Here is a 12,296-nt window from a genome sequence, read left to right on the forward strand (position 1 = left end):
CATATTGCCACAACCCCCTTCATTTAACAGAACATATAACTTCCTTTGCTCTATTTCTACGTTCCAAGGAATCCCCAAGGCTGCCTCATAATAAAAATCAGGAGCAAGGTAAGAGCCAAGTTAATCAAGGAAGTAAACTACTATGGGACCCAGCTGTGCTCAGGGAGGACTGAGTCATTAGAAATGCAGCCCTGGCCTCAGGATTTGTTTATTAAGGATTTACTTCAAGGGCAAAGAGAAGGATCTGTGATGGCTCAACTCCAAAGCTTTTCATGGTGTGGGGTGAGACTGGAAAAGGTTTGATTAGCTTTATCCGGGCTGGAGAGTTTTAAAGATCCTGCTCTGAAGGAGTCTGCCTTTATTTCTATCTCACTGGTTCAGATATTGTGGAGGACTTGGCAAAATTTGCCTGTGTGCCTCTTACCTCCCCCAAAAGGTGCCTCTCTCTCTGTGTCCCTTACTCAGAGGATATGTTTTCAGTTCTGAAATGTATCAAGAGAGCACGCCCAACTGTATTAGGAGAGGCTTTGAGAGGTACAGCTTCCTTCACACATCTATATTTGTAACAAGATCCACTTTGTGCAAAATACCATCACGTCCATTCCTCCAGTTTAATCTCTAATCAGCGAGGGTAATTATTAGCTACATTTTATGGATGAAGAAACAGGCTCTGCCTGGAGGACTGCCTAAGCCCATGGGACTAGTAAGAGGCTAAGCTTTGACTGTTGGGTCCAGAAGGACGCCACGCCCTGTGCTTGTTCTTCTTAAGCCACAGTACCTCAAGGGTGCCAAGGCATGCCACGAGAGCACACAGCAAACTAACTAACAGAAGGCCACAGGCTTGAAACCACTGTCTTGATCTGATTTGTAATGAATTCTAGCATTGCGATTGACTTCTGGGAAGCATAGAACAAATCTAGGAACTTAGAGCTAGTCCCAAAGGGGACACTGGGACATCGAGACTCACAAGGAATTTATCCATCTTAGAGTTTTATGTTCTCAGAAAATTTTTTTCCAGACTGGTAGAAGACAAGGAAATCTCATCAGTTGAAAGAAATTACTTATAGGGAAGCTTTATTCACGCATAGGGGAGGATCAGATCCCATTGTAGTTCTGAGTAGTATTTAGCCATGTGCAGTGAACACTTTTGAGGTGTGTGTGTGTGGCAAGGCGGGGCAATGTCTGTGGGTAATACATTGTCTTCAACTTGTTTTTTGTCCAAGCCCATCTGCATACTCTTTTAAAAAAGACCAAGAAAGCTGTATCCTTGGGAAAGGGGATGATCAAGTTAGGTGTACAATTTAGAGAGAAACAGGAGGCCACAGGTGGCAAAACTTTAAACTGCGGGTTGAGATTATTTGGACAAACCAGATTACTTAGGGATCTGGACATGGGTTATATCCCTGTGTTTTTAGTGCTCAGAATAACCAGGGTGAGATCTAGACACAAGTCCAACATTGTATCACCAGTCTTGGAAATTGACCCACTCCCTTCCTTGCCTCAGCAATGTCTGATTAAGAAAACAATGACACACTTATTTTTTAATTTTTTTTATTCACGTTCTTGCCCAGCTTGTTGGACGCCCTGTATTTGCACAGTGCAACTGCTCAGATGTACTAGGGAATACAACCATGTATTGTGCAGCTGGCTGGCCTGTTGGTGGGAGTGCTCTGGCTGGGATGGAATGCTGCTGGGGGAGTAAGATGGAGAGGAGTCGAAGGAGTTCTTAGCTCACAGGTTAGCGAGCAGCCAGTCTAGCAGTTGTTTCCTAGTCATGTTTCCCGCAGCTTCATCCAGTTGTCGTTCCTTAGCAAACTTCATGACCTCTTGAAGAAGATCTCCTACACTGTATCCCTTCTCTGCTGCCTTAGCTGAAACCTCAGGAAGCTGTGGAGAGAACAGAGCTATCATGAATTGCTTGATGCTTTTTGGAGGAAGGATTCATTGAACAAAGTGAACTAATACCCTCCCATCCTCCAAGCTCCCCACCCTCTCACCCCCCCTCATCCCCCAACCCCGACACACTATCCCCTAACCGCCACCTTCCCACCCATGATTCTAGGATGAAAGTGCCATGTGTCACAGATCCAGGATTGGAGGCTGTTGACACAGGTTTCCTTTTTCCTTGAACTTTCTCCAATGACACAGATCAAAATGCCAAAGGTATTTTCTTTTTTGAGCTTCGGAAACAATCTGCTGGACCCTTCAGTGAGTCTGTGCTGATTTCTAGGTCAAGGCTTTGGGTTGCCATTCCCCCACCTCCCTAGAAAAGTATGAGATTGGGGGTAGGGAGGATTGCCTGGTCTTAGCTCCTGGACTGAAAATAATTTGGCTAAGTATTTGATTTTTCTGTAATCCATATAATGCAGGAAACCCAGTGCGTGCGTGCGCTCTCTCTTTCTCTCTCTCTCTGTGTATGTGTGTGTGTGTGTGTGTGTGAGAGAGAGAGAGAGAGAGAGAGAGAACATGCATGTGTATGAATGCTGGCCTCCATGGGATCTGAAGAGCAGGGCCAGGACTAGAGTGAGGCAAGTGAGGCAGCTAGGGCACAAAATTTAAGAAGGCAGGTAGTCTTGGGGCACTTGTAGGACTCGTGAGTTTGGGGAGGTACATAGGGGAAACAATAAGACTAGTTTTAAACTGTTTCTGACAGGTCTAAGACAAAATGGGTCCATGATACTTCTATCACCTTGAGGAGGAGGGAGGAGCTCCTTTTTTCTTTTCCCTCTCTCCAGAGTCCTTTGGGGAATCTTAAAACCCAAAACATAAGACTTAAAAGTCACTTCCCAGTGTTTTACCAAATAGTTTGTTAAAGGGGTCACTGATGAAATGAGCTAATCTCACTCTCCTCCTCTTGGTGGAAATGCACAGGCCTTAAGGTGTCCGCAACCCCACTTAGCTAGTGGTTCACCACTTTTGTGTCTTTTCATGAGGTGAAGTAATTCATGAAGCACATGGTAAAGAACAGATTGAAAAGAAATTGGACTGATTTTGGGTTCTAAGTACAATGCTATCTCCACGCCTCCACCCATTCCCACTCTCTTTTTTCTTGTGCCTTGATGCATTACCTACCTTCTCCAGTTGTCCATCATCATCTCCCATGAAGTAGAGCAGGGGCACGTTAAACTGGGAGGCTGCAATCCACTGCAGGACTGCCTGGAGCTGCTTCTGCAAGCTACTTGTAGAGCATTGATTATTGATGATGACTTCAGGCCCAGGAGAATCTCGATAGTTCTGTGACATTGCACCATTGTGACTACATCTGGGGCCACGGAAATTGAGGTTGTTTGCCAAGGCCGCTTGTTCTTCCAATTCAGCAAGAGCTGCCCCATTTTTGCTATACTTGGCCATGATAAGGCACAGCTTCATCACAGATTCTACCAGTTGATCTATAAATTGCCGGTTCACTTGCTTCATCCCACTGATAAAGTCAAGTTCTTGATTGTCCTGGCATTGTTCCTCCCTTCTGTCAGGCCTCTTGGACATGCAACCTGCTCTGCCTGTCCTGGGCTCAGAACGCCTGTTCTCATTTTCGCATGGATCATCACAGCTGAAGGTGCTCTCGTTAAGCAGCTTCTGAATCAGCGATAGAACCATGTTTGACATATCCAACTTCTGGGAGTCCAGATGATGGTTCTCCTTTAGAGAGGTAGATGGTCCAGGAGCTCCACGAGATTCTAGATGTTTCATTGAAAGTGTTTTGGCACTTTGGTTGCTTCCACACTTCTCATATTGGGTACTCTGAGCCATATAGTTCATCGTAGAAGGACAGTCTTCTTCAATTGGGTCTTTGCACTTGGCCTGCTGGGTCAGATGGTACTGGATCAGCATAAGGGCAGAGACAATCAGGTCCTTTGCTAGTGAATCTGTGGAAGGGCTGAGCTTTTCCCTTTTCTCATCTTTACTGGTGCATAGTTTGGTAGTCATCTTGCCTTGGTTTCCTTGCTTTTGGTTCCACATGGTCAGGCCCTCCTTGAGGATGTGTTCACCGACTTTCTCGGCACTGGTCAATGACTTGCAGCACGGGTCTGGCTTCACTTTGACTTTGTCCTTCCCGTTCATCTCAGCTTTCATGGCTGAGAATTCAAGACTCTGGTTCTTGCATTTGGGATCATGGGATCCAGCTTTCAAAGAGGCATATGACAGACACTGAGACTTAGTCTCTTTCTTTTCTCCAAGAAGGGCACCAGCCAGCCGCTTCAGCATGGCCTCCATGATGTCTGCAGCATTTTGTTTCCCATGGTTGAACAGATTCCTCTTGACAGCTGAGACAAAGTCTGAGTCAGTCATTAGGACCCCAGTAATATTATGTAGGTTCTTCATGCAGGAATCAATCAAATCGGACACGATATCCTTGGTGTGCTTTAGCAACACCCTCTTCAGGACCACACAGGCTGGAATTGGCTTCCCAGAGCTGTGCACTTTCAAGGTCTTCATGATGGAGACCATCATGTCAGATGCCACCTGGTTTGCATAAACCATGAGCCCCTTGCTGATAGAATCTGTAAAATCTTTGCTATCTCTCTGACACATCTGCTTTTCTCCACTCTTGTTCTTGTTGGATAATTCACTATACAGAAAGGTTTTCCGGCCACCTTCCCTGCACTCTTCCGCAGTATCACGCATTTCTGCAGAAGTCAATTCCACAGTCTCATGGGCCATTTCAGAAGCAATCTTGCTCGAAGCACTGCGGGGGCTGCTTTTCCCTTTGTCCGCAGTGTGTGCATAGATTGAATGATGAAGGCATTTGTTTCCACCTTCCAATTTTTCCCTGATTTCCTTACGGGCCATCTGGATTACCAGAGAAGATAGTCGGTTGACATAGAAGGACAGGTCATCCATAGAACATTCTCCATCAGGGGAAATAACTGCTCTCTGAGTGCTAGGAGATTTGGCTAGAGGAGTTGAAGGACTTTGGTTATTGTTGGTGTTTTTAGCTGCTGTCATTTCTATACGTAGGTTTTGGTGTCCATTGGTGAAATAATCCATGTTCAGTTGGTCAGCATAGACACTGTAGCAGTTCCCAGAGGGTTTTTTGTGATAGCCACCCTCTGTGTCTCTTACTTTATGTTTACAGCTAGAGGCTGAGGGGCTCAGTGCATGTTGGAAACCCAAGGCATACTTCTGGAGATCACTGAGAAGCCAGTTGAGGACACTTAAGGGATCAGAGGGAGCTTGTTTGAAAAGGCACACAGATCCCTCCATCTAAAAAAATGAAGAACACCTATCCATAAGAGTTTGGGTAGGCTACTTCTTTACCTTATATTATTTAGAAGATGTATCTTCTAAATTGAGTAGATTTGACCTTTTAGAATTTGCATGGGAACGTAACATCCAGTTCTATCCATTAACACACATTCAAACAGAAGTGGCAACAACAAAAGCTCAGAGTATATACATTTGTACACTTAACTATATGCAAGTGTTATCAATATGTTTGTCAATTTCATGTAAGTGTGCTGTATCTCAATGTGTCAAAAATGTGGCAATGTGTCTGTTGTGTATGTGCATGCATGGCAATATAGCAATTCATGTATGTGAACATCTCAATAGATGTAAGAATGTGCCATTCTGATTATTAGTGTGTGAAAATGTGCCAGTGTGTGTATGTGTGTAAGCATGTGTAGTAATGTGTTGACATCATTATCCATTGTATATGCCTACTGTATAGGTCAACATGTGCATGTTGGAGTATATATTTGTACATGTGTGTGAATGTCAAAATATGAGTGTATATGTCAGTGTGTCTCTGAATATGTAAATGAGCAAGTGTCAATGTGAATAATCTACATATATGTTTATGATATAAACTCAACTGGTATGCATCATGCAGGTATAAATGAATTTATGTATTTTAAAGCATAAATTCACATATCAAAATACACATTCATTAATTAAATCACAATAGATAACATTTTAATATATCAATGTATGTGTATGTTAAAATATGAATGTATAAATAGGTGATTGTATAATGACTGTGTCTGTCAATAAATTGGGTATCAGTTTGTGCTATATTTATATGTTATATTAATGCTTGACAATGTGTGTGTCAGTGTTGCACATACCCTGGCATTTGAGTATGTGTGTGAATACATGAGTGGGTATATCATTGCATTTGTGTTAACATGTGTATCAATGGATACAAACAAATGTGTTAGCGAGTAAGAGTCACTTTGTGTAAGTTTGTACGTGTGTATGTCAGCATGATTGTGTATGACCATACTTGCATAGACATGTATATTTATAAGTGTATATGCCAATACCTGAGGCTGTATGGTCACTGTGTTCTGATCAAAGCTTGTACGTGTTAATGTGAGTATATGTTTATGCATTGTGTAATATGGGTGCTTATGTATGTCACATGTGGGCATGTCACTGCATCTGACTTTGTATGTTTTTGTATATGTGTGTAAGCCCTTGTTTATGAATAGGTCAATTTAAGTTTGTTACATCCATGCTTGTGTTTGTCAATGTCAAATGTAGCCAGGCATGTGTGTATCATTGCTTGTATAAATTATTTTTTGTTAATGTACATAAATGTATACATTTATGTGTGTGTCACTTTGTATAAACTTTTATATTTGTATCTATGCTTGTGACTATGTATGCCTGTGGCTGGATATGTATGTATGTACTATGTATACATTTTCCACTCATCACTAAATACTGTTGCCCTCCTTTCCCCTTCTGTTGCTTCATCTCCTCTCTTTTCCCTGAATTCCTGGAAATGTGAGGTCATGATAAGGTCAACTTTTTGCAAATGGGCTTAAGTTACAGTCAAAGGGATCTGGATTGTGTGTAGAAAATACAGGCTTCTCTTTTAAAAATTAACACCAGGTATAATTTATCCCTTTCTTAAGACTCCAAAATTGAGTTGTTACTACCCCTAACTAAACCCCCAAATTCTTCAGAGAATGTTATATAACTCATTTTTCCTTCCTTGGGGGTCACTTCCCTCACTCTAAAGGTGACTAGGACCAGAAATGATGTTTTGGTTATAATATATGAGCTTAGAGACACAGAACAAGGAATATTTGACTCCTTTGCACTAAAGCCAAATATCCTGGCCCAATTCCAGCCACTCCAGGCTTGTAGGAATGTGAGGGTGACTTGTTGTGTGCTCCAGTGCCCTCCCCAAACAAGGAGCCTAACAGGTATAATTTGGGATAGTTACATAAAAACAAAAGGATTCTGTATGTGACAGGGGTGAGCAAGTCTAACTGCAAGCTACCCAACAGCCTGAGTAATCTCATATACAACAAGGTGGGGAGTAGGCACTCAAATTCTTAGTTGTTATGGATTCTCTCTACTCCATATCCTTCTATCTTCCTTGTTGGGTAGTGGGCAATGTGGGGCACACAAGTCCATTACAAGCCAGCAAAGAACAGTGTAAAAGATCTTGCTTATAAGCCCCCATCTTTGTTAGCCTTAGAATAGCATAATTCTGTTCGGATAGGCACCTGGAAATTAGGAGAGGGTGTTCTGAGCCTCTGTGATTAGTGCCATTATTAAGTACCTGGGTGTTGAACTTATTGTGGCCCTGAACTCAGGCCTGTGTTCTCCAGAATGTCATAGTATTCAAACTGATGGGCCTGTTTGACAATAGTTTTCTTACCATCTCTGAAATGATTGAGAATTGGGCTCTGAGAATTAGAAGTGGTGGAATCTCAGAGGCTAACTGTACCTTAGACTGGTCTTGCTTCTCGGTGTCCTTGATCACGATAATCTCTTTTTCTTCCAGACTTCCCAGGTTTAAGTTGCCTTCTGAGCTTGAACCACTGGCATCCTAAGGAATGAAAGGGTGAGATTCTTATGAACAGTTGCTTTTTGAGACTTCTCCAAGCTGTCCCCCAGGCTAACACTACAAATCATGAAATGTCATGTCTCTTATTACCTTTTTTCTTTCTTCAAAAGAGGTAGGCTTATAATGCTAGCTAATCTTTGAAGAATGAGACAAAGTTTCCTTCACAAATTACTTCCCCCTCTGAGGACACTCACAAAGCCATCAGTCTCAAGAACTATATTCCATTAACCTTCACCCTTTTGGACAGGTTTTGTTTTTAAACTTTTCTGACGTACCATCTTCGATGCTTTGATTCTTTCAGCCCTACCAGCAATTTAAGTGGCTTCTAAAATGAGACTTGGTATCAAGAGTGATGGTAAATTCAGAACCAGGGATCCTGGGCTCATGAGAATGATGGCTTTCCAACTGAGACCCCTCCACCTTTCCACCCTCTGCCATAAACTTTCCCTTTTCCTCATACTTCACTGGTGACCCTTCTCAGCAGTTTTGCACCCATTCCCACTCTGAGCAGAGAATACCCACCTTGCAATCTTTATCTTCCACATTCAGGGTGGACACATCGACAAAGCATATCTGCATCAAATTAGGAGGGTGAATTTAGAAAAACTCCAGAGAAAAGGGCATAATTTTTTCTTTCTGGGAGATGATAATAGCACTTACCTCATAGGGTTCTTGTGAAGATTAACTGAGATACTGTATGTAAAGCTTTTAGCAGAGTTCCTGGCACACAGTAAGTACTCAATAAACATTAATACTGTGATTATTATTAGGCAAACAGAATCTTAGCATTACTATGTTTCTTAAATGAGAATACCAAGCTGTCAGAGAGAGGCCCAAAGTACAATATCCACATTTATTAATTGAAAAAAACTGAGAAGTGGCTTACCCAACTGACACAAACTGAAAGGTAGGGCTCATATTAGAACTCGATTTTCTTGGCTTCTAGTTTAGAGCACTTTCTACTACACTAGTGTTCCTCCAAATGTAGTATTTTTACTACCAATGATATAGAAGATTTTGGGTGGTACATGGATAAACATTTCAGTGTTTAATAGTTGCATTTTATATTGTGCATTAGGGAAAATACATACTAGAGCATCAAACCTGTGATATTATAGATAATATTGCTTAGTGTGATGGTAATTTTTAAAATGTAAGTCAATTTTAAAAACATTGCAAAAATACACATTAAGTAAATAATAGTATGGCTGGTACTTGAACATGATAAAAATATGAAATACTATGGAAGTCATTTGAAGTTTGGGAAACAGACTATGGGATATTTTGTCCTCTTGAAGGGTCCTAGATTAACTTACTGGTGCTAGGTGACATTATTATGACTTAAGAGATTTTAAATAATAGGGGCTGGTTACTAGGCAACCACCACTCCTCCCTCCCCTCAGGCTCCTCCCTGGCCTCCCTCCTCACCCTGACCCTCCCTTGATTTAGCCCTGTGTGATGATGTGTAAGTGTGCAGCCCCTGACAGACCTGATTGAACTTGGTTGCTTGGAGAAGTCACAGTATCACCCTACATTAATTTATCTTGGGCCCCAGGATATCTATACTCATATGTCAATTTATCCTACTCCGTGGTAGGAGTTTTGTATCTTACCACTTTCCGATCCTGATCTTGTTGTTCTCTTGGGCTGTAGAGGTCTACCTTGCACACTCCCCTGCGGCTATGTAACCAATCAATATCATCAGACATCTGGAAAGAGAAAGAAAATAAATATGAAGTGCTCATGTATGTCTTTTAGAAATGGAGTCAGTTTGGATAGGAATCTCTGAAGGGTGTTCTGAAACCCATTTTTGTGTTTCCTATAGGCTTAGGCTAGGAATTGGTGGGGTCAGCAGTGGGGAAGGACACGCTGAAATGTTTGAACTTGGTGCTCAGGATTATTACCTTTTAGAAAAATCAACAATCTCCTTTAATTTAGACTCCCCACACCAAGTATTTGGAACCATGAGAGTATCATGTTAACATGGGAGAACGTCACTCAGGAAAAATGGTAGACTGGGAAGCAAATTTAAAAGGAAATCTAGAGATTGTGGGGATTAAATGTGGTGATTTACTTCTACTCAACTCCACTAAATCTCTCTGATCTTCTCATTTCTTTACCCACTCTTGGGTACCTTCAAAGGATCCAGCTCACCTCACCCCCTCTAACTTAATTCTAACTAACCCCAGTTCAACCAGAGTCTTTCTCATTACATAAAAGAAAGTAAAATTAGGTAAATACCTGTAACACATTACTCAGGGACATTGGAAAAGACTAAGGTCAATACTAGCAGAGTAAATAAATAACACTTTTATTAAAATAAGATATAAGATTACAACATATAGAACAAAGTTCTGAATGCTGAGAAAACCCAGTCTGATAGCCGTAGATATAACACCAAGAAACAAAGATCTGAGGGAAGACCAGACCCTGATCCCATAGGATCAAGTTAAATTTCATTATACAAAGAAAAAATAACTTCTGCCAACTTCCTTCCACCCCAAGAAAAAAGGAAGTGGCAGAAGCCAGTGACTGATTTTTGCTACATAGGACCTCAGATTTAAGCTCAAAAGACACAGTTAAGAGCTCGGTAGTCTCGTTTTGGTATCTAGAGCTTGAACTTGATTTCTTTTTGAAATTTAACAACAGAAATCTTCTTGTTAAATTTTAAAAAGTATTAGAGGGCTGTTGAATTCCCTTTTCCCTATATGTATCTTTTCTCCCAGCTTCCTTCAAAATTTAGACCTCCTTTTTCCTCTGGCTCTCCAAAACAGTCTCATTCTCTTCTCTCCCTTCCTCCCTCCCTCCTCCCTCTTTCTTCCTCCCTCCTCGCTTTCCCCCCCTCCCCCTCTCTATCCCTCCCTCCTCCCTCTCCCTCCCTCCCTCTCTTCCCTCTCTCTATCCCTCCTTCCTCTTTTTCCTTCCTCCCTTTCTCTCTTTTTCTACCCCCCAACATTTTTTATAACATCTATCTTCTAATGGCTATCCTTTCACATGACAATACTATATTCCTACCCTTTACCATCCCTGCCACCCTCTAAGATCTTTTTGGGGTCTCCCTTCAAGAATCTTTATGAAATCTTGAAAAAGTTATAGGAAAAGGCCTCCCACACTCTTAGAAGAGGGAGTTTCTTTCTTTTCCAAGAGCTAGAGAACACTGGCCTAGAAAAAAAGAGGGGGAGGCATAAAGATCCCTCAGATATGGCTTCAATCCAAGTCCTAAAGAACTATAATAAGTAAAATTTATGAAATCATTACCTTGATAATGAAGTTCTAGACTTTTGGCTGGAAATGTGCCACCCAGAAGGGAGATGTGCCCCTTTAGATGGAACCGGGCAGTGCCAAGTTCTTGGGCACCTGCAGCTGGCTGCCACCCCCGTCAGCTGTTGGACCAGACTGAGGGGCCAGGCTTTTCCATGCTGGCTCTGACCCTGGGGTATGACAACAGTGTGTTGGATCACAATGCCTGAAACTGTAGCAACCTGAGCAAAAGTTGTGGCACACTTGCAAACTCAGTAACCTTTTCCTGTCAAAAGCACATAAGGCTGTGTGCTATAGGACAAACTTTCTTGGTTATTTCTAGGAGGGTACACATATCTCTGTCACATTTTCTCCAGCTCACAACCCCTCAAAATCTCCCTTCTCTTTCCTTTTTTTGCTAGACCTCCAGAACAATCTAATCATGTTCCCACTAGAGAATCAGAGTTATATGGCAAGAAATCTTTGAATTTATGTAGAAACAGAGAAATGTTGATCAAAGCCTTTTCTGGGCATCTCAAATAAAATTATGAAAGTAGAAAGTTGGAGGCTGCCTTAGCAGCTTCTGTGGTTTCACCTCACCATTAAGATGCCCCCTTAGCTAATCAAAAAGAAGTGAGAAGATGTCCCTACCATTGTAGTATCAGAACAGGCTATTATTCAGGACCTTTGAATTATTTTTTTCTTGTCAATTTGGATGCTGTGATGATCTTTCAGTCTGCCTCAAGATGTTGCTTCTTTCCTCAACCCTCCATACTCTCCTAAAGCCTTGACCGCCAGCTGGTACCAGAACTTCTACTTCATGACATCACTGTTTCTATAGAGAATAATGAGAGCACAATTTGGGGACTCTATTCTTAGGATTCTAGGTGCTCTAAGTGGTCCAGAAACCTCTTACCTTCCCCATGAGACATAAGTAGCCTAGAGAAAGGCTGATCCATTTGGGACAGGGTCAGCCTTTTACAGACTCCTCAAGCCAGGAAAAGACTTAAGCCCCACTTAATCTTTTCCATCTGGCCAATGCTGCATTGTTGGCTACAGTATGTTTTAGAGGATTATCCATTACACTTTGAGATGCCTTCAGTTTAGCCCCAGTTTGGAAACATCCCCCAACCAAATGGCTCTCACTGTGCCCAAGTCTCATCTTGTTTCTCCTTATCTTTTCACTACATGTCTCCACTTTAACCTTATGCATGTGAATAAATGCATCAGAATTAAAAATCAGTTGAGA

At 41.8% G+C, this 12,296-nt stretch overlaps 1 protein-coding gene across 2 annotated transcripts; it reads right to left on the reverse strand.

The window, feature by feature from the left end:
• Positions 1 to 1,560: 1,560 nt before the first annotated feature.
• Positions 1,561 to 11,843, reverse strand: AKAP4 (A-kinase anchoring protein 4). 2 transcript variants are annotated; one of them, XM_069463692.1, is made up of 6 exons: positions 11,699 to 11,843; positions 9,421 to 9,516; positions 8,330 to 8,380; positions 7,688 to 7,789; positions 3,073 to 5,205; positions 1,561 to 1,887 (listed from the first exon to the last, which is right to left on the reverse strand). In XM_069463692.1, the coding sequence occupies exons 1-6, from the start codon at positions 11,699 to 11,701 to the stop codon at positions 1,732 to 1,734; spliced, it is 2,541 nt and encodes an 846-aa protein (XP_069319793.1). In that variant the 5' UTR covers positions 11,702 to 11,843; the 3' UTR covers positions 1,561 to 1,731. The 2 variants fall into 2 exon arrangements, with proteins under 2 accessions (XP_069319793.1, XP_069319794.1); XM_069463693.1 differs by lacking the exon at positions 11,699 to 11,843 and adding an exon at positions 11,066 to 11,205.
• Positions 11,844 to 12,296: the final 453 nt, after the last annotated feature.

This window comes from Eulemur rufifrons, chromosome 30 (genome assembly GCF_041146395.1).
Source record: "Eulemur rufifrons isolate Redbay chromosome 30, OSU_ERuf_1, whole genome shotgun sequence".
Taxonomy (NCBI): Eukaryota; Metazoa; Chordata; class Mammalia; order Primates; family Lemuridae; genus Eulemur; species Eulemur rufifrons.

Excerpts from the sequence above, each read along its gene's own strand:
- AKAP4 (XM_069463692.1), bottom strand. Across the intron at positions 8,381-9,420 it reads AAGATCAGGATCGGAAAGTG|ATATGCTTTGTCGATGTGTC; the intron begins GTAAGATACAAA and ends AATTTGATGCAG. Across the intron at positions 7,790-8,329 it reads TGGAAGATAAAGATTGCAAG|GATGCCAGTGGTTCAAGCTC; the intron begins GTGGGTATTCTC and ends TTCATTCCTTAG.